Source organism: Stegastes partitus, unplaced genomic scaffold, assembly GCF_000690725.1.
Source record: "Stegastes partitus isolate 25-593 unplaced genomic scaffold, Stegastes_partitus-1.0.2 Scaffold1312, whole genome shotgun sequence".
NCBI lineage: Eukaryota > Metazoa > Chordata > Actinopteri > Pomacentridae > Stegastes > Stegastes partitus.
In genome coordinates, this window is record NW_007579043.1 from 47,626 (window position 1) to 71,476 (window position 23,851).

The 23,851-nt window shown below is 40.7% G+C and overlaps 1 protein-coding gene across 2 annotated transcripts in view; it reads right to left on the minus strand.

Annotated features, from left to right (window-relative positions):
- Window positions 1–23,851, minus strand: part of LOC103369631 (probable E3 ubiquitin-protein ligase MID2) — a 76,736-nt gene that overhangs the window by 39,784 nt on the left and 13,101 nt on the right. Inside the window, exons 2-3 of one of the 2 annotated variants that reach the window (XM_008298385.1) lie at window positions 10,150–10,215; window positions 8,125–8,220 (exon numbers count right to left, since the gene is read on the minus strand). In XM_008298385.1, the coding sequence (XP_008296607.1) occupies window positions 8,125–8,220; window positions 10,150–10,215 (162 nt within the window). The remainder of the gene's footprint in view (window positions 1–8,124; window positions 8,221–10,149; window positions 10,216–23,851) is intronic. The other variant, XM_008298386.1, reaches the window with a different exon arrangement.

The window sequence follows — 23,851 nt, forward strand, 5'->3', positions numbered from 1 at the left end:
ATGTCTGAAGGCTTTTGAAAAAGCGAATGAAGTACTAAGAGATGCAGTTCTGCATTTGTCAAAACCATCTCCACCATTAAGATCCAAATGTAGCCGAAATATTTCAGTCAGACAGCAGAACATTAAATCAAAAGCATTGTGACAAATTTACATCGGCTTCAACGCATCATCCACTTCAGGTTCTGGGTTCCACTGGGCACATATGCTCCCATATATCATTAGTTCAGCTCAGGCATAATGCCAAGGTTAAATTTATTCATCCATATTTTTATACCGTAGAAATGAGTGCTGCATTACTTACAGGCTAAAATAAAATAAAATGAACAGCTTTGGCATGAAGCTATTTTTTTCTAGCTTCAAGTGACTGACAGTCACCTTTAACCATCCGCTCTGTGCTGTTTCAGCAAATAATTATGTGACTGATGTGTGTGGCTGAGCGCGGTGCCAATCATTCAGACGTTGTCAATCACGCAGAGGTGAGCTACACTCAGAATGAGTCTCTGCTTTCTAAATTCCCCCCGATATTGTTATTCAACATTGTAATTTCTCACTATGCTGTGATTCTGAGAAAATCTGTTGACTCCAGAGAAATGAGCTGTGGGTGTGAGTTTTAATGATGGTGCGGCGCTCATTCATTCCTGAAAATGCTATGTGCATTTATCACAAAAAAAAACCCCTCTCACAGCTGCATCACCGTAATAGCATCACAAAATGCTGTGGCAAAATGCTGCTAAATTACCCGCCCACCCGACACATAAAAAATCCCAAGTTATTTTCTTAAACTGCAAGTCTTTACAAACTCCAGCCGTGTTAACAAGCATTGTTCACACCGAGACAACTTCACTTTAAATCCTTGTCCACAGGTTCACCACATACAAACTGTGGCAGGTGCAGAAGATGATGTACCAAGTGTCAAAAGGCATCTTGCAGACTTAAATTTGATATAATAATACCCCCCCCCCCCAAAAAAAAAAACCTTAGTTTGGAATATTTATTGGTGTACGCCTTATAAAGACTAAAAGTGTTGAAATGAGAGAAGACGTAGATACAGAATATATAATATTGATTTCAAATATAGAGATTTGTATGTGACAAAACTGTATGAGATTTCAGCATTTTAATTTGTACATATCAGACAAATATATTTAAACCTGAGTCACTTTCCTGTGTTTCTGTGGCTGTGTCATGATAACATGATCGTACTGTATAATGGTTGTTTTGAGAAAATTCTGTTTTGTTTTAAGCAAAGTCTAATTAAAAGTAACAAAAGTGTCAAGACAAAGGAAACATAATTAGCACATTGGTCCAAATATTAGACAATAAATTACTTTGGACAAAGTTGTTGTTATATTGCATTCAGGGACTAGACATCTGTGACTGTACAAGGCTGTTTTTATTGAGAAAGTACCAGTATAACACCAGCTTCTACAGAAATAATTAGTGGCATGAATCATGAGGAGCCATAATTAGGAGTAAAAAAAAAAAAAAAGTGTGTGAGTCTCTGACTTACACACAGGCTACATTAATGTGAGATATATGGCACATTGTGCTCTAATTGAGCTAACGGTATGTCATGTTGTACTTTAACAAGAGGAAGTTTTCTAAGTTTGAGCACCATGTTAGTGTCTCTGTTGACCTTTTGCAACAGGATTATTCTGAAATGTGTTGAATTTTCAGAATGTTGTATTCCACAAATCAAGTGTTAGAAGAGAAAGGAAGATTGTCTCAGATTCGGGTCACCACCATCATTAAATAAAACAATAACTTTGTTATCTAAAAATAACCAATAATAAATGATATAATTTATAAATGATAATGAAGGCAGTCATTTAGATTTTGTTTGCTATAAAGTGATTTACATTTATATTGGAAACACTGCACATCCTGATTTAAAGTTAAATACTGCATTCAACTAAGCTGCTCAGCCCTTAGTTTATAAATGTGGACATGTGAGATAAGAAGAGCAGAACAAGCAAAGACAGAACAATGTACGGCTCCAAAAGTGAACTACTCCAGCTGAAATGGCTCCTGTTCCACAGCGAGGTCTGGTCCAGGTTCAGAGCAGCTGTTAACCTCTTCCTGACACCAAACCTCCTACATCTTGAATCAATTTTCTGCTCATTCTATTCCCATCAGCCTCTGTTGCCTCCTATTTCTCTTTACTTGTTTCCTCTTCTTTCTACTCCGTCTCTGTTTAACTGGCCCTGATTCCAGCTGCTTCTCGCTGACCACTTTAATTTCTCTCTCTTTCATTCCCTCAGACATGACGCCCTGAAAACAGATGCAAGGATTCAGTCTGACAGCTTTATCTTCAGAGATTCTGGGGATACTTCTCAGAGATTTATGACACCCGAGTGGCACCTGGCTCTAATACAGGGGAGAATGGCTTTATGTACGCAACAGAGTAAAAAAGAAAATGCAACTGCTAGACGTATATCACGGATTATATGTCAGAAAGAGGTGATAATTGGACACGCTTCACTGGCAATGAATTTGAAGACTGTCTTTATAAGCCGACAAAGTGCTTTGAGCCTTTTTATGTGCTAACCAGATTTACTTTCTTTATTTCAGGGTACATTTAATATATGCTAAAATTCTCCTTCTGTTCCTTTTCAAAGGAGTAACACGACAAATAACATCTATCACTGTTAATTAAATTAGCACTCACATTACTAAAGATGATGACACGAACCATCTAAGATTTAAGTTTCCACTCACAGTACGTCTTAGTAGATACATCTACACATTTCTGTTAAGGAGGTAATGTCTGCTTTCAGTCTAAATCTTAGTGATGCTAGTTTCTCTATTGATCTTTTTGTCCAAAGGTTTAAAGTAGACAGAAATATCTCAACAACTATTGGAAGGATTACTATGAATTTTTGTGCGGACGTTCATACTTTCCCAATGACTGTAGTGATCCTCTTTTGCATTTGTACCAACAGCAAGCTACTATTTTGGCTGTCACTGACACAGCTCTATAAATATCAGAAGAGCTGCTTTGAAATTTGGTTGGAATTTCAGTAACTTTGGTAAGAGAGGTCAAACACTTAATTTACTAATACTGACCAACAAATGTCAGCATGAAAAAACACAAAAAATAAGATGGTGAACATGAAGTTATGCATAATATTGTCAAAAATCTTCCAGTCTTGCAAGACTTATGTTTTTCCATTTTGGTAAATGATTCAGCAGCGTTGTAAAGTGGCAGCTTGTGTCACCTCAGAACTAACTGAACCTGATTTTATCTCACAAGGATATGGGAACTGTTATCCATGTATCACTACTGGTCCCAGCAATCTGTCCAGTGTTTATGTTCTCTGTTTTTGTCTCTGCTATCTTTCTCTTTCGTCTTTACCCTCACTCCAGATGGCAGATGGCTGCCCTCCCTGAACCTGGTTCAGGTCTTTTAGCACATAAACGGAGTTCTTCCTCTTCACTGTTTATGCTTGTTTATCTGTAACCTTCGGATTTGTTGGGTTTTCCAATGTTTAACTTATAAAAATCTTGACTGTAATATTTAAATTACTTAGATAAATTCACATATGAAAAAACACTGTAGGGTCTTAACCCTAATATTTAAACTCATGAGGTAAATTCTGATTTCTTTACCCAAAAAGCTGCTGTTTTAGGTGTGCTATTTAAATAACACTGACTTTACTCAACTATCACCACTATCTGGTCAAATATGTAACTTGTCCAACACTGGAAAACTAATGTTAGCAGGATAAAATGCACAAATAAAGATGAAGATGGAAAACCTGATAAAGACAAGCATGTGAGCACAATGTTTCAGTGCAGCCTCAAAGAGGTGCTGTAGTCGCTTGCTTGGTTGTTGACATATCATCCGTCCTTTGGCTAACTGGTAAATGCTATGTACTTTTAGTGCCTTTTAACCTTGGTTTGGTTCTACAAAGCACTTTACAATGTGTTGCTCATTCACCCATTTGCACACACTCACACATTAATGGCAGCAGAGCTGCCATGCAAAGTGCTCGCCCGCCACCAGGTGCAAATAAGGGTTCGGTGTCTTGCTCGAGGACGCAAGGACCTCTACCACCTCGAGCCACGGCTGCACATACATTACATTCACAAAACATTGCTGCTAAAATGTTGTAAATGAAAAGTCTGGACTTGACAGAAGGATAGATGAACACTAACATAAAAAATGAGAAATATATGGATTTACATAACAGGCTATTGGCATCTGTTGAAAGGATATACATGTAGCAGTGACAGTATAAAAGCAAGAAATTAATTTAATTATAGGCCATTATCCCACTGCATTGATGTTTCCATCTTCAGCTGAAAGGAGAACCGCAAATGGCTTTAGAAATACAGCAAAGACAAACAACACCAGCAGACTCTTCGATCTCCCCGATGCTCCAATAGAAAGGTAAAGACAGGCGAGATGAGACCTGAGACAAAGGATTAAGCAGCATTACAGCCATCAGCACACAGCTGATTCATATTCCACACGCAGTGGGATCAGCTTCAGTGTGCACACACCTAGACTGGTGCCGGCTAATAACTTACAGCTCATTGTTGAATCAGTAGACATACATATTTGAGCATTTAAACCCACCTGGCTTCTGTCTGATGTGATTCTTTCATTTCACATACACAGAGATCCTTGGGGTTGGAGACAACGGCTACTGCTTTGATTGCCTCCTCACATAACGCTTGCTTCACATTAGCTCCGTCTGGACAAAGCTTCCCCACTGTGGGCCAGACGTCCTACGCCTTATTAGGGAGTTTCTCTCTTTAAAAGCTGCTGGGTAAAGCGTCTTGTGACAACACAATCTCTGTTTCACGAGGGGTAGCTGAACCACGACCCGAGTGAGGATAAATATAGAGAGTAGGATAAATTGGGGCAGGAAGACAGAAAAGCTGATCGACTGTCAAGTTGCGAGCTGAATTCAGAGGAGGGGAGATGTTAAAGGCAGGAACTTCGCTACACTGACAAAGTTCCCAGTCACAAGGGCATAGGCCTTTGAGGAGGTATTATGTAAGTATGAAAGAGGAGGCTTCCTTGGGAATTAAATGGAAATATGCTCGAAACTTGTTCAACGGTTTCAGCGCATCCTTTCAGATGTCGATTTGAAGAAGTAAAACTTTTACAATACTAAATCGGCGGCTGTCGTGGGTTTTACTGTTAAACTTTACAAAACAAATCTGAAAGTGGTGGATATATCTTCATTTTGCCAACAACTAAGACTGAAATGTCCACATCAAACAATCAAACTGTTAAAATATATGCAAGGTATGACATATCAGCATGATTTCACTCTGGCTTGGAATTTAGTTTGATTTGTCGCTGTATCAGTGTCTATTCAATGTCAGAGTGGTTTTTAGGGAAACGCTCTTCACCAAACAGCCTCACTGAGTGTCTCCTCTCTGCCGACTATTAATATCCAAGCACTGGGTGAATAACAGTGATGTGAGTAAGCTCAACAAAAAGATGCCCAACATTTGTAGCATTTGCTCGACGTTTTCAAGAACGCAGAACCTTTTTCCGAATGTCATTAAGCGCAAAAATCCTACACCAAATATTTTGTGAAGGATAGAGGCCTCCCAAGACAGAGGCGTCCTACACATCATCAAGTCAGTGCATCTTTTCCAAGACTGAAGAAAAGACAATTCCCCAAAGAGACACCCTGGAGAACGGGGCTGCATCGCTGCTGTGTGTGCTGACACACTGAAAGCTGATTCACACTGTGTTTGATCATATCTTCGGCACCAATACAGTATGATGCAAACGAGGAGGAGAGGAATCCAGGTCATGCTCAAAGCTCTTGAGAGATTTCATATTTTGCACACACTTTTCTCACTCCATTAAAACTCTCACTTTTTTATTCCCTTTTTGTGTTGCGTTGCATTATTGCTGAGCGTTTTCCTTCCGCACGCTGCCTGTATCCGTTTCGGTCAAGAAGATCATTGGTAGTCACGCTAACGCTCGTGTCCTTTTTACCCCTTTCTCTGTTTGCCCTCTCAATGCCTGCTCTCTCTCTTTCTTTAATCTCCCCTTTTGCGGCTCTCCCTCCTCTCCTGTCTTTACATTTGAATCATTTTCCAACGTCTTCTCTACATTTATCCTCCCCCTCCTCGTCCCCCTTCCTCTTGTCACTTGTTAAGAGCCACTGTGCATTAATGTGAACTCACCTGAAACAATTTCAGTCACTCACCCCTCCTGTAAATAATTAAACTAGCCTTTCGACATTGAGATCACATAGAAGAATAACTCTGAGTGAGTGCAAACATGGTGGAAAAACATATAGTTTCTTTTGATAATTTGCTTAAGAGTGAGTGGAGCATGTCCCCCTCCCCCCCATTGCGATCGCTCCTCATTACTTTTTGATGAATAACTGATGAGATTCTACTGTTGTTGTTGGCGGTGGCACAACATTGGTATGCAGACAGAGACAAAAGAAGACAGTTTTTTTCCCCCTTCCCATGCACTGTTGACGAACAGTTTGTCTGCACTTAATGAATCACGCAGCGATCATTTAATTTTGATTGGGCGCGCGGCTGTATGAGTTGCTGTTCATGGACCTCTGAGTGACTCAGAGAAAATGGAGTCATGCCCAGCTAATAAGAAATGAGCTACGCACAGAGTGATGGCAGCACTAAAATGCATTTGTCCTCTGCTGCCATTAATGTCAAATCTCACAGAGAAATGATGGTGTTTATTAAGAGCGAATGTGCTAAGACAGGAAGTATGTGTGTGTTTGTGCATGCACGTGTTAGTGATTCTTAGCGGTCGAGAAAACACTCGGTGGCATTAGTACTCCCCGGCTGACTTCACACAGTACCTCCATTAAATCACAGCATGAGCCCAAACTTAAGAGGTCAACGGTGACAAGACTGGCTGAGGTATAATTTTCTGCAGACATCTACAGGTTCACATCGGGACACCGGAGTGCAAACACTACTCTAAGATTTGTCAGGAAATCGAAGCGGGTGAGCTGTGACACATTACTCGCTTCTGACAAGTCAAATAAAGCTTCCACTTCCAAGATATATGCCATTTGACAGATAATCTTATCTGATTTGACTGGGGAGCATAAATTTCTTGTATGGGTGGTGCCAGTGGGAATTAAACTGTTGAGTGTTGCAACAGCAATTCATCCTAAAAATCATATTCACCACAGTGAGATTAATTCAAAACCGGAGTTGAAGAAAGAACCTCAGTTGAGACAACGACCTTGAAGAGGCACAAAATCTGAATTTATGACACGGTAAAAGCATTGCATTAGGCTGTTAGCACCTTGAAAATAGAGGGGGGTACTACACAAGCCCTTTAGTTGTGGCTTTGCCCACAGTAAAGTGGTCATTTCAATGTTTGGAGGAGTTGTCTGAATTACATAACTACCCTTTTAAATGGTCTGAAAGTGGATGGTTGCTGAGAGCTACTCCAGCTCATCCTTTGTTCTTGAGTCATGTTTTGAGTCACATTGTCTGGAGTGCTACCATCTGCAAAGGAACAGGTCACTGGGATCTTAACTGGTATCTAGGATTTTAATTTTCAAGGCACCGCGCTGCATGAGTTGCTGAACTGAAGGTCAAATGACATAAGATTATTCTGACACATTTATGCCATTATTAATGTCCTAGTGTAGTTTTTTTTTCACCTTATAAATTGTAAGAAAATGCCGACCTTTTATGAACACTTGATAAGAAACTAAGAATTCCCTCCCAATGTTGAGACTCAATATTTGATCTGTAGTTGGTGAAGGAACAGACAGAATTGAGTCGTATTTTACAGCCGGCACAGTTGTGGTCATGATCCAGCAGGAGGGAGTGAATATATATATATATATTTAAAAAGGCTTTAACTAAAATCTAGGGTAGCTTCAGTCATCTGGAAAGAGAGCTCAATTCCAGCAACTTGCTGAGGTTTTAGTCTCATGCATATTTCCACCCAGCTGAAGTTCTCCTCATTAAGAGTCTACAGCAGCTCTGAGGCTGCTATCTTGTATTTGACCCTTGCCTCTGACTACCATGACACCAGACGACAAACAAGACTACTCTTCAAAGGATATTAACTGAGAATCTAACATCACTTCTTAACTTTTTGAGTCGCAGTTAAGTTAACTAAACACAATGACATTGGGATGTGTTGCATACCTCAACCTGCTGACAGATCTGGATGAGCTTGGCCATTTGGTTCTCCAGTTCACTGTTCCTCTTCACCAGGTTGGTCAGGTTGTTCTCCAGAGTTTGCTGTTTGGAGGAAGCAGGAGGAAGGAGGAGGAACAAAGGGCAGAGGAGGAAGACCAGGAACAAGGATACAAGATTAGAATACACAGTGACAGAAAGGTGTGGATAGTTAAAATACCATTATGGTAACCTTGCTGTGTATATAAACTGTGAACAGACACTGTTGACAAACTCGTTCAATATTATAATTTCTTAATATGCTTTTTTTTTGTTTGTTTTTCATTGAACAAATAAAAATATATCAGTTCTTCATACAAATCTGCAAAGAAGGTTCGAGGGTTTCTGACATTTGTAACCATACATGATGTCTTTAGTGTAATAATGTTGCTGAGGTTAGTGCCATCAGAGCCCTGTCATCAACATAATAACTACTACTTCATGTTGTGTACAGATGTTAGGTCTCACGGATGGAGGTTTCATCATTGCCACACATGCATCTTTTGAGTGGTCAACTAAACACATAAAATGATATGGGTGACACTAAATAAATGGTAACTATGAAGACGTGCGTTTTTGTGACACTAAAAGGAAATGTTTCTGTATTGTTTTACTGCTTTGCCCTCTGTTGTTCCATACTGATCCTCTACATTTGAACATCAATTCAAGGTATTGCTTTATAACATGTAAAATCCATGAAAACAAACTTCTTCATGCACTTTTAACTGCTGCTGTTTGGCAAGTAGTCAGTTGAAATTAGCTCAGTTAATAGGCCCAAATGCTGCAAAGGTCTGTGAGACAGAAAGTTGCAAAATCCCAGGTAAAAAAAATAATGCAGATTGGGTGTGACGAGAGAGAATATTCACCACAGTAGTTGGGCACATTGTGCTAAAAACTGACCCATAAGCTCCTCCTAACATGAAAGCATGTTGAACAATGTGGTATGAATTCTGTAATAATCGCAAGGGAAGGATAAGTCGAATAAAAGATTTTTTGTTATCAAAGGTTTTATGTGTTGAAATGCTTAGAATGTCTCATAATAATTTGGAGAGATTTTGCCCAGAATCCTGAAATTACTTTTATAGTCGAGTAAAGGTAAATATTATAGTAAATGTAATACCTGCAGCGACATATCAATACCTTGAAGTCAGCATTTGAAACAAAGTATGCATGGTGCTGCTAAAATAGCAAATTTACAATTCAATCCCATATTGTTATTTAATATACTTTCACCAGCTACAAATGCTTAAATTCCAGTTTTATCTCCTAACAAACTGTCTGTGATGTGTGGATTTAACTGTCTAGTCTGTCTTTACTTTAAAGACGTGAAAACAAAGCATGCGATCCCAGACAAATTAAACCTCCGCTGGCAATTTTAATGATCAAACATTCAATTATTACCCCTTAACTGTGGCGGTTTGTCGGATGCAAAACAAAAGATACGCGCGCACATAAATAAACTCACTCAAACACATATACAGTGCAAAAGATGAAAATGGAAACAAGCAAATGGGAAGCCAGAAATAGAACTACCATTCAAAAGGAAGCAAATCAATGATGGTGGCATCAAAACAACAACATTCGCAGCTGCAAAGTGAACAGCAGAACAAAGCAGCAGACAAGCGGCGGGTGTTTGAAGTATCGCTACTCATGCAAGTGAAGGGGAGGTGGGCTGGACGAGCACCTGGCCACGAGTCTGACTGTGCCTCTGTCTGTCTGTCCTGTCTATCAGGCATCCCCCGTGCTTTCCAGTATCTCCCCTACCTGTCGCTCAGCCTGATTTACTCTGTCTCCCTGTTGTCTGTTTGACTTTGCACCCACTTAATTATTTATCTGCTTGCTTATCTGCCTTCCTGCATCCCTTCCTTATCCGTCCAGGTGTCTACCTGTGTGCGTGTCTGTCCCTCTGCATCCCAGCAGCAGGAACAGAGGGGGGAGGTAGGGAAGGGGGAGGGAGGGGAGGGGAGGTTGGTAAAAGGCAGCCAGGGAACTCACCGCAGCGCTTGTCTTTGAAGCCTCCATTACCGCATCTGACACTCTGCCCGGGCTCACCTGATAAGCCTACGAACACACACACATACACCTACATAAGTGCACACAGAAACACACGTACACACATGCACGCACAGACAAGCCTGGTCGCACAAACGGCTGCCGCCTAAAACGCGCAGCAACTGAAGAGGAGAGCTCCTTCCGGATAAAGTTGCCACAAACACTTTTCCAGTGTTTTTTTTATACACGGTCTTGAATGCAGATGAGACAGTATGGATCACAGCGGCTGCTGATATTTACTTTCCTGAAAGTAGTGCTGGAGTTGCATCAGTGGAACGAGCGTTTGGCTGTTGTGTCGCAGCCCTCTGTGTGTGTGTTTGTGTGTGTTTGTGTATAAGGGAGTTTGAAGTGGAACATCAGTGAGTGGGGACAGATGGGTCATTAATTAGCAAGCTGGAGACGAAGATGATTAATACATCAGAATACAGCTGCCCCCACTGAGACTGCAGTGAAACAAACTCCTCTGTCCTCTACATACATGCATGTGTGTGTGTGTGTCTGCCTGTGTTTTATGTGTGTAACTCAGTAGGTATCCGTATATAATATTTATAACACAGTTGAGCATGCATATTGTCAGAGAAGCGTTTATGTGTGTGTGTATGCAGATGATGTTAGTTGCTACTTTGCAGGGTGAATAAATTATCATGTGCGTCTGTGCAAGCGTAGAAGTGACCACACAAAGTCTGTTGTCTGCGTGCGTAGACATGGTTCTGTCTGACTTGTGTTGGCACTCCTGAGGCCTCGGCCTCAGAGGCAGGACGAGTGGCAGAGCAAAGGAGAGAGATAGAGAGAGAGAGAGAGAGAGAGGGGGAAGGAGGCAGAGCAACTGTCAACAACAAACTCATTAAAACACACAACAGACATCAAAGATAGCTTGAACCACTCCGAGATGTCGAGCTGGAGCAGAGAAAAACATAAATGGAAAGAGGGAAAACATGGATAAAGGGAGGGATGGAGGTGGAAAAGGGTGGGACGGGCGGGGGAAGTTGTCAGCGAGGGTTAGATGGATGGTGATATGCAGGAAGTGGCAAAAAGAAAGGTCAACCCAAACCAGGATGACATTTGTATATCGTATGATGGCTTATTCAGTCAGATTCAGAGTGATTTATTATATATTTATTACGCAGTAAGCGTCAGGTTCAGATATGTTGACTTTATTGAAGTAATATGCAAACACTGCATCTTTCACGCTCAGTATAAACAGCATATAGGTTAACTCCTGAAGCAGTCTCTGTCTCCTGTCACATTTTCAAGCACTGTGGTTTCTTTTTTCGCTGCAATACAAAGTCCTGCATCTCTATGGAAAGAGCACAACCATGACTAGAAGCAGAGAAAACTCAAAAATGTGTTCTGTGCAGTATAACATAGTTAGAATTCCATAAAGAGAGTTTAATTTCTTTTATTTATTTTACAGAAATTGAAAAACTGTGCAAGTTACCAATATTGAAAAAACAAACAACAACAAAAAAAGGCGGCTCTACATACTATAGATATTTCACTACTTAGATTTTTTCTATGCTTGTCTCCTCTCTGCTCTGTGTAAACACAGCCTGCAGTTCAGCCTAGTTTACCTGACAAGTTTCCGGATTTTTTGTTGCACTGTCAGCGCTTTATTTTTATCATTAAAAAAAAAAAAAAAAAAAATTAACGTGAAACATCCCAATTTAAAGTTTAGATTTGGTATGTTTCCAGCAGATTAGCACGTCACAGATGATTAGTGAAAGGGCTGTTGTCCAACAATTCATTTCTGTGTTTACAGTTGAGGCTCTGATAAATGGTGTGATTTTGGCCTTTTTAAACTTTTTTTAAAATAAAAATAATGTGCCTTTTAAATCCCCTGGTGAGTTGTGGGGTTTATGGGGTTAAAAAGCTAACAAGCTGTATTTGTTAGTTCAGTTAACTATGCAGCAGCTACACTGATCTGTCAGTAAATAGGTGTAAATATTTAATACACTACTAATCTCTTTACTCTCTGTGGTGCAACCTGTTTTTAATCAAGTGACCACGAATATCAGGAGAAGTTCAAACAGGCGTAGAGTTCATTTCTATGGCCATCCATGAGCAAGACCTCAACTATCACTTTAGTGCCATATTTTTGTGGACTTTAAATTGATGCTGTAGGCTAAAATCTATCAACTGCACCAACTGCTGTGTACATTTACTGGCATGCAAAGCAGGAATTCAAGGATATAAAAAAGGAAAATTATAGAGACAGAGAGATGGAGGAAAGCGAGTGGAGGAATATTAAGAGTGGAGAGAGGAGAAAATATAAACCCAACTTAAAGAGATGAGTGACATAACTGCCGTTCGCTTGCTCTGAGCCTGTGATGGGACTTGCTGGGGTAGGCAGCATTATTAGCATGAGGTAATATTCATTTCTGACTCAGATTTAGACATGGCACGTCAGGAGAGTGAATAGAGAGAGCGCGACAGAGATGGAGGGGGTTGATGGGATGGAAATAGGCTTGAGAGGAGAGGCTTGGCAGGGTGTAGTTCCAGTCTGGCCAACCCTCTAATTCAGTCGTCAGTCTCTTCTGCTTCTCCACTTTGCCTTATTATCTGTCTTTCTGTCATTCACGAGCTTTCTCTCTCTTTCCACTGTATGTCTTCTCTCTCTTCAACCTGACTTTCCGTCTCCTCCTTCACTCTGTCTTGTTACTTCAGTCCTTATTCTGTCCGTCTCGGCACAGTTACAAGTGCAACTCCTGACAGCCCATCGTCTTGGGTTAGATCAACACCCCCTCATATGTCATTACTGTGTTGAGGGGCTCCTGGGTCTCGTTCTTTTACAGATGATCCCCTTCTCAGATCCCTATTTATATTACAGAGGCTGGAGAGAGGGATTGTAGGAGCAAAAAAAGAAGAAAAAAAAGACACCTCTTTCTTGCAGGAGACTTGCGTATGATGGAAGGGTTTACTGAACACACATTTAACTCAGGCTGCTATCAGAGTTAAATCTCTAGTCATCACTGCTCACAGAATCTACAGTTTCTTCAAAGTACTGCCAGAAAATGAAATTACACAGAATTACATCACAAAGTACCAGAAAAGAAATAGAGGCATTTGTGTCTACAAGGTGACAATCCGAGTATTCTACAAAAAAAAAGTGTGTGTGCTGTACTTCAGTTGTAACTGTGACAGTAACTATGACAAATTAGCGAGCAGCAATTTCTGAAATTGTATACGGCTAATCCAATTACAGGGTTATGTATTACTCTTCAACCTGGAGCAGGGGCTGAACTCATTGTTACTTTGTTAGAGGGACATTAAAGCACTTTTATCTCGGGCTGAATTCAAGTCCAATAATGTAATCACATAAAAAACCACCAGACACCAAGAAAAGAGGACAAGCATTCTGGAATTATACCTATCAGACAAAACAAGGGTATGCCTTTGGGGGAACAATTTAAATGGTATTTTATGCTAAAGTGCATCTCTTGCCTAATAAGATGATACTGTCCAGTAGCTGAATGTGTGGATCGTTACGACAACCTAACAACAAAAATGCAACTGCCACCACAACAAAAATGGAACAGAATGCCCCGAGGCCAAGTATCCAACTTCAAAGTCTTTTTCTTTTAATTAATTCGGGATCGTCCCCCAACGTACAAGAGAAACAAGACACTAAGAGAGACAGAAATGAAAGCAAGAGAAAGAGGGAGAGATTAAACTTGAGAAAGAACTGAACAAGCTCACTTTACAGCTGTTGTTAACAAGAGGCTTTTCAGAGTCTGGATGTGTCAGTAACACAAGCCTTCTGGGAAACAGGGTTTTTGACTGAGGATAATATTCCATAGGGCAAAACTCTTGAGACCATCGAATTGTAGCCGGGTATAACAAACGGAGAGCTTGTTTCATAACCCACTGGCGGGAGCCCAATTAATGAGACCAGTAGGGATGCTTAAAACTAGCTAAAATGTTAACACTTGTTTGGATGTCGTTGCTTGTTGAGGACTGAGCCGTGCCATTCAAGAGTGTTCCCTCTTTATGAACATGAAGAAATAAATATGCAGCAAAAATGCCACGTTCTACAGTGAAGGTAAGCTATTAGATTCAAAGAGTTGCTGTGCAGCTCTGAATTGGATGCCAGAGATTTTTGAACTCCAAACAAACTCATGTGACCTTCAAGCTACAAGCAACTGCGTGAACATTGCAGGAATCTCAAAACAGCGGGGGGTGCAGCGATAAACGGGAGCAGAAAGCCAGAAGATGCTTACTTTCATTTATAAGCCTTATTGGGGAATTTAAATAAAGTTGAACCCAGAAAGGAAACCAGGGAAGGGTATGGAAGGACAAATCTACTGCCACAGTCAACCTCTCACGGGCCTTTGCTTTATGAATCCCATTTGCTTTTTTCCCTCAAGGCGTATTATAAGAAAAAGTCATCCTAAATGAACACAAATCCAATAGTAATTCAAGTTTTTAGCCACATGAGGGGATTAGGATCGAAAAAAAAAATTCTCTGTAGGTTTGAAAGGGAATAATGAATCGTCATGACTACTGAACAGCAGCGAGGGGGCCAGACACAAGCTGGCATTTGATTTTGTTTATAACACTCTTTGATATCCCATGGGCATGTGCATGCTTTTAGCTTCCCAAGTATTTGTTTGGATCTGTAACAGGGTGACCCAGGACTACTAAAAACAAGTAGAATGCACAGAGACAATGAAAGCGATGAAGCAAAAATAGAAATAGACTTTACATAAAGCAAAGCCATATCCCTGGTCATTTCTCAGCCTTCTGTCTCTTTGTTAGACAATTTCACATCAGATTACAGGCTGATGATACTGTGATATTTGAATGTAAAGAGATGAGGAATTTAATGCGGTGGATTAGGGGTGCCTGGGTTGAGATAAAGTGGGGTTAGTAGAAAACAGTGATATGGTTGAATGGGCTTAAAGGATCTTTCTGTTTCATTTCAATCGGCCTATACTGGATTGTTGGCGGAGCGGTGCAACTCCGTTTCATGGATTAATTCAGAGGGAGAAAAACAACACATATATGAGCGGCTTGGCCTTCGTTCAATAAGATCACTATCCTTGCTTCAGAAAGAGACAACTGCTGAGTTTTGACCTATAACAGGGATACACTAATTGTGTTTCGGGTTAATTAAGTAGAACTTAGAACTTAATCAGCAGACCAATAAACAAAATGTCTGAAAAATTAAAAGAAAAAAAAGTTCCATAAGACAAATGAAGTAATTTATTTTACGCTAAGAAACACCTTCAGTGCAAATGTCACTTTCGTTAGCATTGACATGTAGCACCATAGTCATTAGTATTGAGTAAATGAAAGTATTAAAAGTTCTGGAACTAGAGGGATTTCTTCTTACAAACCCACAACTTAAGCAATCCAACTAGATGCTATAGATGTTTCACTGCTGCTGGGAAACCACTTAATTAGCTGTCAATCAGCTGATACCATCAAAAGATATGCACATTTGTGCAATACCAAACACCATGGCAACTGACAAACAAATCAAACGCCTGGTGCAGAACTCCAAGTGTCGCTCTAAAGTTACCCCGAGATTGTTGATTTTATGTCACGGTAATTCCTATCTGACACACCAGGTGGATGGAGGATGACAGCCAGAGTGTATAAGGGGCTCGCAAAAACGCTTCTAACTCATTGGAGTCTTTTAGGAAAATTTGCCTTCTGCCAGAAATGCATGACACTGACTTTCTTTGTATAGCAGTGCAATGATGTCTTTATATGCTTTCAGGAGTATTGCAGGTTTTTCAGCTAAATAGCAACAATTCTTAAGATGGTAGAACTGAACAATGATAAATGAATCTGATATGAACTTTGAATTAAAATCTATCAAGTCATGCAGTACAGAAAATGCTTTTCTCATAAGTATTTATAATAATGGTGTCACATATTTAGTCAAGACATAAAAAATATTTTTTGCATATTATGTTTGGACTCTTTTGAATCGTATTTCATGTTGTTGATGATTACTAATGTCAGGCATCCTGTATGTCTACAGAGCTGAATGGAACTATCGGCAAGAGATAGCGTTGATAAATTAGACCTACACCTATTACAGAGATGATCCAAACTGAAGTCTGACTGAAGCTGTTGCAACTCTTATTTGAGCTCAGTATGTGTGTGTAGTCTCATCTGTTCACTCATTTCCGAAGCACATCCACGCCACACACACACACACCTATGGTATATTAAAAATCAGCAGGTCTGAGTGGATCTTTAAAATCGTTTCATCTGCTGAATTGTATGCTGTGCAGCTCACAGCAAATCCCTGTCATCCACATCCAGCCTTATCCACAGCAGATGATATCATTAGGTTGGTGCTACAAACAGTCGGCCAGATAAGGAATATTCCTGTCCTCAAGATTTGAGCTGTAGCCAAACACTGTGACTCCTCACTAAAGACCTTATCGTCATCGGCTTGGCTGCTTTGTGGAGATACAGGCTGTAGCAGAGTTTTGATAGAGAAGCAAGAGAGCACTGAATAAAACAACAACATTTACGGCAATTTATAGTTTGTGTCCAGCACTGTCAGAAGTAAGTTCTGAGAAATGGAAAATCCAGCTCTGTACCGATCATGATAGTTATGAACAAAACGGCTATCTGTGACAGACATCTGGGTCTGCTTTGTTGTCCTGCATGTGCTTTGACCGCAGATACCTGACCAGACAATGACACTGTTGGATTAAATCAAGATACTTCCAGTCGAGATCATATATAGCTGGTTTGAGCAGAACAGATAATACTCATATATCTGCATCCCTATTCAAACACCTGATAATGTCTGGGCTCATAATGCATCAAAGGTGGTCTTGCGGTGACAGGTTATGAGCGAAACACAAGAGGGAAAAATACATCAAAAAAAGGCTTCCAGCAGAAGCCTGTGACCCATCTGGTTCCTTTCACTGTGGTAAGCTCGGCTTAACAAGTCACAGTGCTGTCTCTACTGAATGCACAGGTATTAAATTGATATTGATCTGCTCTCCTGACTCTATGGCAAATAAGCGAATTCCTAAAATGTTGGAAAATTCTTTTTATAAGAAAGGCTAAAAAGGGTTTACTCCGATGTGCTTCACATGTTAAACTGTAGGCTTTGTCTGACAGCAGAATGACCTAGTCAACAGGGCAGCGGTCCCTTTGACCAGATAATCCCGGTTCAATCTCTCGAGCCAATGAGCACGAGTTCCAATGAACTGTATTTCAGCAATGCAGCGAAAATACCTGCTGCCTCCAAAGATACTGTGTTGCAGCTGACCTTTACCTCCGACCTCTCTATGAAACTGGAAAAGCAGAATTGAATTTGTTTTCTTATTTCTTGCTGGGAACCATTTGCTCAGGGAAAAACTATTTGGTTCCTGTGGCATTATCTACAAAAAACTGGCTTGTTATTCTTGCAGGCTTTTGTCAGGCTAACTGGTTCTACAATACACAAGAGAATGTTGCTCTTCTTTTGACAATCTCAAATAACCCATATGTCTCTGACATTTCTTCAGCATTACTTATCACTATGTTTTAGGTTGTTTATATAACATCTGGCTGGGGATTACATAAAAACAAGTCTTTTGTCAAACATTTGCACAGTAATGAAACAATCTTCATTTTATCTTCATCCCCCCCCCTTTGTTTTTGTTTTTTTTTTTCTTAAAGAAATACAGTATTTGGGCTAGGAAGAAAAATGCTCCATGTGACATTTAGGACACAGACCAGCTTGTTAGGCAGAATTTCCACGGCTTGTTACTAAGCACCTGTCGTCTACATTCACCTGCCACAGTTTCAGCTCCAAGTAGCAGCCGGCAGCATGCTGGCTTCCCTTTCCTATTTTCCCTCTTGATTGATTTCCATTGCAAATGGATTTTTATATCCACATATTAATATGGCAAAAAAAAGAGAAAAAAAAGCCCACTAAGCTCCTGCACGAAAGACCAGACAAGGTGCAGAAAGAGACAATGAGACTGCAAAAGAGAGAAATAGTGCCTCACAGCAAGAGAGAGCCACACAGGCAGACAAGCAGCATGCAGGTGCATTTCATTGGCTGTAATACAATTATCTAGCTGCTGGCTCATTGGTATATTCATATGACACGGTTATTCGTTTTGTCTTATTTTCTAAAATGCAATAACAGAGAGAGCAGTGTGTTGGGTCTGAGTCATTCTGACGGATGGAAACCCAGAGGCAGTTGCTTTGCTTTGTGTATTTAAACCTCTCTGATTCATTGCTACAATGAAAAATGCCAGCAAAGTACTGCTGAGTTCCGCAAAGAGCTGATGTAAAAGACCGACTTTCATAGTATAACATAGGACTATTTTTAAACCTTCTCCTTTGCTAAGTGTTTCCTAAACACATGCTGAATTCTGCAAACGGGGTACTAAATAACATCAGTGATGGGCATTACAGAGCATGCTCATTATTAGACAGCAAATATTATCAAACTGAGAAATGTGTGTAATTAAGTGAATGAAAGGGAAATAAATATTTTCTGACATTAACCTAGATTAATGCGAGCTGTCAAGAAGAAAAATCAGCACTGAACAGCCAGGTACACGGCACCACGGGGAGTCATGCAGACGTGCTGCGTTCACCCTCACAAATATTAGCAGCATCATGAGAACCACAGCTGACACAGAAACAAGTGGCTGCTTCAGAAAATGTTTGCCAAGAAAAATACAGGCACCTTGATTGCTTAGCTGGGTAACGTATGAAGCTTTTCTTTTTATAACTTGTAAATAATGTGAAAGCGTGCACAAGCATAAAACTACTTCATGTTGTTTTCCCTCCCGACTGGAACCAATGATTTCAGAGGCAATTTCATATCAGTTTTGCAATTCTACACTGACTGCATGAATCTCATGCTGACATCTTTTTGCTTTAATAAATACAATCAGGATGTGCTTCTGATTAAGTCCTATAATCCTATTTGATCTCGAGCGCTGTGCGAAAAAAGTCGAAAAAAAAAAGTTAACACAGAAGTGCGATAACCACAGCCGTCAGCGGTGCCTGGTTAGCTGATCCAAAAGAATGCTGCGCTGAAACCAAGGTGTTGTTCTCACTAAATCTCCCCTTAAGCCTTTAAGCACCAAAGCACCCACCCAGTGTGAGGAGGAGAGAACGAGTTGCGGAAATGTCAAAGAAGTCACATTTACATGGAGGTGACGAATACAGGGAACTTGTCTAGTTAAAAAGCTGAAGTCATTCTGTGGCAAAAAAAACTCTGTTACCTAATAGAGGCATATTGTTGACTTTTGTGCCCCGGCTTCAATTAATTGCAATGAGTTTTATTATGACAAACAAGCTAATTGTTGCCCTCTCTCAGCCCACAGTTTGACACTGGAATCAAATCACAAACTAAATGTACAAAGGCTGTAAATACACAAGAGCTCCAAACATTTTTCACGTGCTGTGAACATTTAGTGTCACATTAGGTTAACATCTAACTCAGCCCTCTCTGGTTCATCACCTCTGCATTGTGCTTGCTGTCTCTGTTTAGATTGTATCTCTAAGGAAAACATAAAGTTATTAAAAGCCATTGGGAAAGACTGACAGAGAACAAATGCCTTTTTATTCCCTCGAGATACTGGGATCGAGCGTTGTGTACGGTTTGCCTGTGAAAACACTATGAATAACTGACATGACAGTTGTGAAGTTTTCATTGTTGCCCCGCAGCTTTGAGAGTCCTTGGCGGTATCACTCATGGCAAAGTGACACACCAGATAATCTCACTTCCGACACATGGACCACAGCACGTTAACGCTTGTGGAAAATTCATGTGCACTTCACAAACGCTGGATGCGCGGGGCTTTCTGGTTGAGCTGGTACATGCAACTCAAACCCATTTTCCCCCTGTGAGACAAGGCTGGCTGGAAGAGGCAACAGATTCAGGCTGGAGGCAGAAGCAATTTTCTAGGAATGATCTCACTGCCATTACCATCATCACTGCATTCATCACCATCATCCTTGTAACCTGTCTCTCAGCACATGCGGCAGCATGCGTCAACATACTGTCACGCTGTCAGTTTCCTTTCCCTGTAGGCATACTGCACTTTATTTGGAGTGAACTTTTCTTTTGGGACTCATTTCATTTAGTTATATTCTATATTCTTCCAAAAACACTTGTGATGCTGATGCAAATTATCAGCATTACCAAAAGCTTGAGACAGACACGAAGAGTGGCAAATAGAAGCTTAAATATTACACCTCTGGCTTTCTTGCCAAGAGTTGGATGACAAAATCAATACCACTCCCATATCCACACAATAAATATGAAGCTGGAGCCAGAGACCGATTATCTTATGTTAGAATAAGAATTCTGTTCATGTAAATAAATAAATAATGAACTGTAGACCTGCTGGTATGCGGGGCTGGTCGATATGGCTAAAAAGTCTATCACGATAAAAGTTTTATTTCACTTGTTAGAGTTTCTGCTTATTTTTTAATGACATATTTTTAGTAAAGGCCGGGGGGAAATGGGGGGTTGAGTCACTTTAGACTTTAGAATAATTCTAATGTTAACACTATGATAAAAAAAACACACAAAAAAAATACACAAAAAATAAACAAGAATAAAGAAATTATCTGACCTTCATATATATAAAATCAAGAAAACAAGGCCTTGTTACTCTTGGCCCTTCAAAAGGTTCAGAGTGACTAGCCTGGACTAAGTGTCACTAGTAAAGCATCCTGCACCTGCATCTCTCTGCATAAAGTCCATCAGACCTCGTAGCAGGCTGCTGGGATGGTTGGGGACACAGGGTGGTGGGTGTCTACTGAAGCCCGTCATGTGAAAGCAAACGTTCCCTGCTGGGCCACAGCCTCCACCAGTGAAGGGCCGTGCAGGTCTCCTGAGGCATGGTAGGCTGCAGCCACCTCGGCATTTTGCCTCCCCAGTATGCACCTGCAGACCATGACGCCTCAGGAGACCTGCACAGCAGCCGCTGAAAACTAAAAGCAAAGGCACTCCATTATGAAATGAGCCAGGGAAGGAGCACCGTTGGGGTTTGCTCATGAAATGAACTATTGCATATTATTTCGGTTTGCATCCGATATCGTATTGATGTCTATCACTGCACAATACATCTGTTCTGTCGCCAAGGCCTACTGGTAAGCAGATTTTGCTAAGAGAGCAAAGCTAGCTGTTTGCAGTGTTTGTGTGAAACCAGGGTAAGCGGGTGACGTCTACATATTTACCTTACAGATGGGAAAAGGATTTCAATCTTCCCAGAAATCGTGCATTTCCCAAAATGTTGCACAATTCTTTAAGAAAAAAAAATAACATATTGAAACTGCCTTTAAACATCACTCAGGTAATCTTCAATCACATTTAGAAACACATTTTTTTTCCAAGCATTACCTTGCATCATCTTCTCCTAACTGAATTGTTTTACCCGTCTTTGCAGTCAAACATCCCTCTGATCTTTGCTTTTATTTCTTACTATTGATTGCCTCGTCTCATTGGTATTCTGGATAGGCGTGTCAAGTGAATACCTGAAATCTAGAGCATACGCAATTATTTTCTCTCAGTACCTTGCAGCCGCTAAAATGGAAAGGAAAACAAACAAACAAACAAACAAAAAAACACGGCTGTGTTGACAGCTGAAGCCTAACCTGTGGGTTTGCTGGAGGCTTGTTGGGTAGACGCAGGGCTTGTCATTTAAATTTTGAGCAGTGATGTGTGAATCCTGGTAAATGTCGACACTGTAGAATCCCTATAGCTTATCATTCTACTTCCTGCCGCCACTCTTTGCTTTCTCTTCTGTGCCACTTCTGATCTCTCATTTCTGCTCTTCGACAATGTCAGCTGTCGCCCCTTCTCTAACCCTGACCTTCATCTCCTTGTCCTCCACTTCTTCATGCTGCCTTGTTTAACTGCAAAAACTAAATAGCAGTGACAAATACAGCCCTATCTCCAAGACTTAGTGATATCTCTACTTCTCAGTTTAAATTTAACAGGTTTTATTGTGACAGTCGCCTAAAGACACAAAGCAGACATGACAGAACTGCTTCAGCTACTACTGCAAACAGCAGACTCATTTGAAATGACACATTTTATCTGATCTTTAATAATTGAAGGACTACAAATTAATCTACTATCTCTTTGGACTCAGTCTGTCATCTCTGAGCCTGGCGCTGGTGTGCGCGTCATATTTTTAAACCTTCAAGCGCCACAACAGGAACAATAATCTGGTGTGATTGACACTTACTGAGCTAAAAGCTTTACATTTGTCAGCTTCTAGAAAACCTTCAAAGGAGTTCGTCTGAGCTCATGGACAACAGAAATGAGGATTGGTTCTGTGAGAGTGTGATAAGGTTATGAGCAACTCAGTTAGTTGATTTCTTTTTAGGTGAGAGGGTTCAGAGGCAGTAAACAGCAAAATTTCTGCAAGCAGACAACACCGGTGCCAGCAGCAAGAGGGTAAAATGCACAGATCCACACAGGTCAAGGTGTGCGTTGGAATTAAACTCGAGTTGCTGCTTGCCTGCTGATGGGCATCTTAATGCAAAATAATGTATCATTTTCTGAGTCATCATTTGTGGGAGAAAGGAGGCACAGGAGGCTCAGACATAAAGCATCTGTGACTTGAAGATCCATTTACTGCTGTCTAAAATGTAAATTCCATCCTCCTCTAACACTTTTGCTTATCTCGACAGATCCCAGCGTGGCTTTAACTCAATCTGCCACAAATATACTTCTCCATTTCATTGCCTTTCAGATTGAAAATGCAGCTTTTGCACAAACCTCATTTTTTGCAGTAGTTAATAGTGTGATTTTATAGCCATGTAACTTATTGAATGGGTTTCCTGAGCTTTGGACTTGAGGGAATAAATGTTCACTCGCAGTACATAACGAGCCAAGGGGGGGAGGGGGGGAGTGAGAAATGGAGTTATAGGAGAAACAGCAGCTTTATGTTTGCAGCTGTTTCAGCGGTATTGAATGTGATCGTAGATAATGCCATCCAGAGACCCGTTTGAGACAGTGAGATTTCCACCCTGAGCGTTTTATCTTGGCCACCACACTGTGACCACCTACTGGGCCCTGCAGGCGTTCAGATGTAGAACAGAAAAAGACCCTGACTCTCATCTGCCCGGGCTACAGTCGGCAACATGCACACAACGATTCAGACAAATGTACACACACCTGCACTCAAAATGCGCAATGACAAGAAATCACACTCCCCTCCTGTTTTCCAGACACGGTGCCAGTGGTCAGTGACAAGACGGAGTGTCTCTATTAGTATCAAAGCAGCTCTGTCCACCGTGACAGATGAGTTGGCTTCCTTCAAGGTGGGTGAAGTGATTTATTCGATCTCCACTGTACTTTGCCTTATCTAATTGGTCTGGCCCTGTCCTGGAAGCAGGCCAGTAAATCATGTCACTATCATGTATTTATAGATGAGGCCGTGTAACTCTAGTGCTGATGGCAGCTACATAACATCTATATATGACACTTGTTACCAAGCCAGCTGCTGGCTCAATGCCCAAAAAAATGAGATGGACACTGCAGCAAAGGCAACATGATGCGGAAAAGGGGAGCGAGCAAATCTAAGAGGCAGACACAATGCTAACAAGAAGAAAAACTGTGATTATCACTGTTTGCATAAAGATTCTGACATCCTCAGAGACATCGCTTTGACTCTCACTGTGACAAGTTACAACACTATGGACT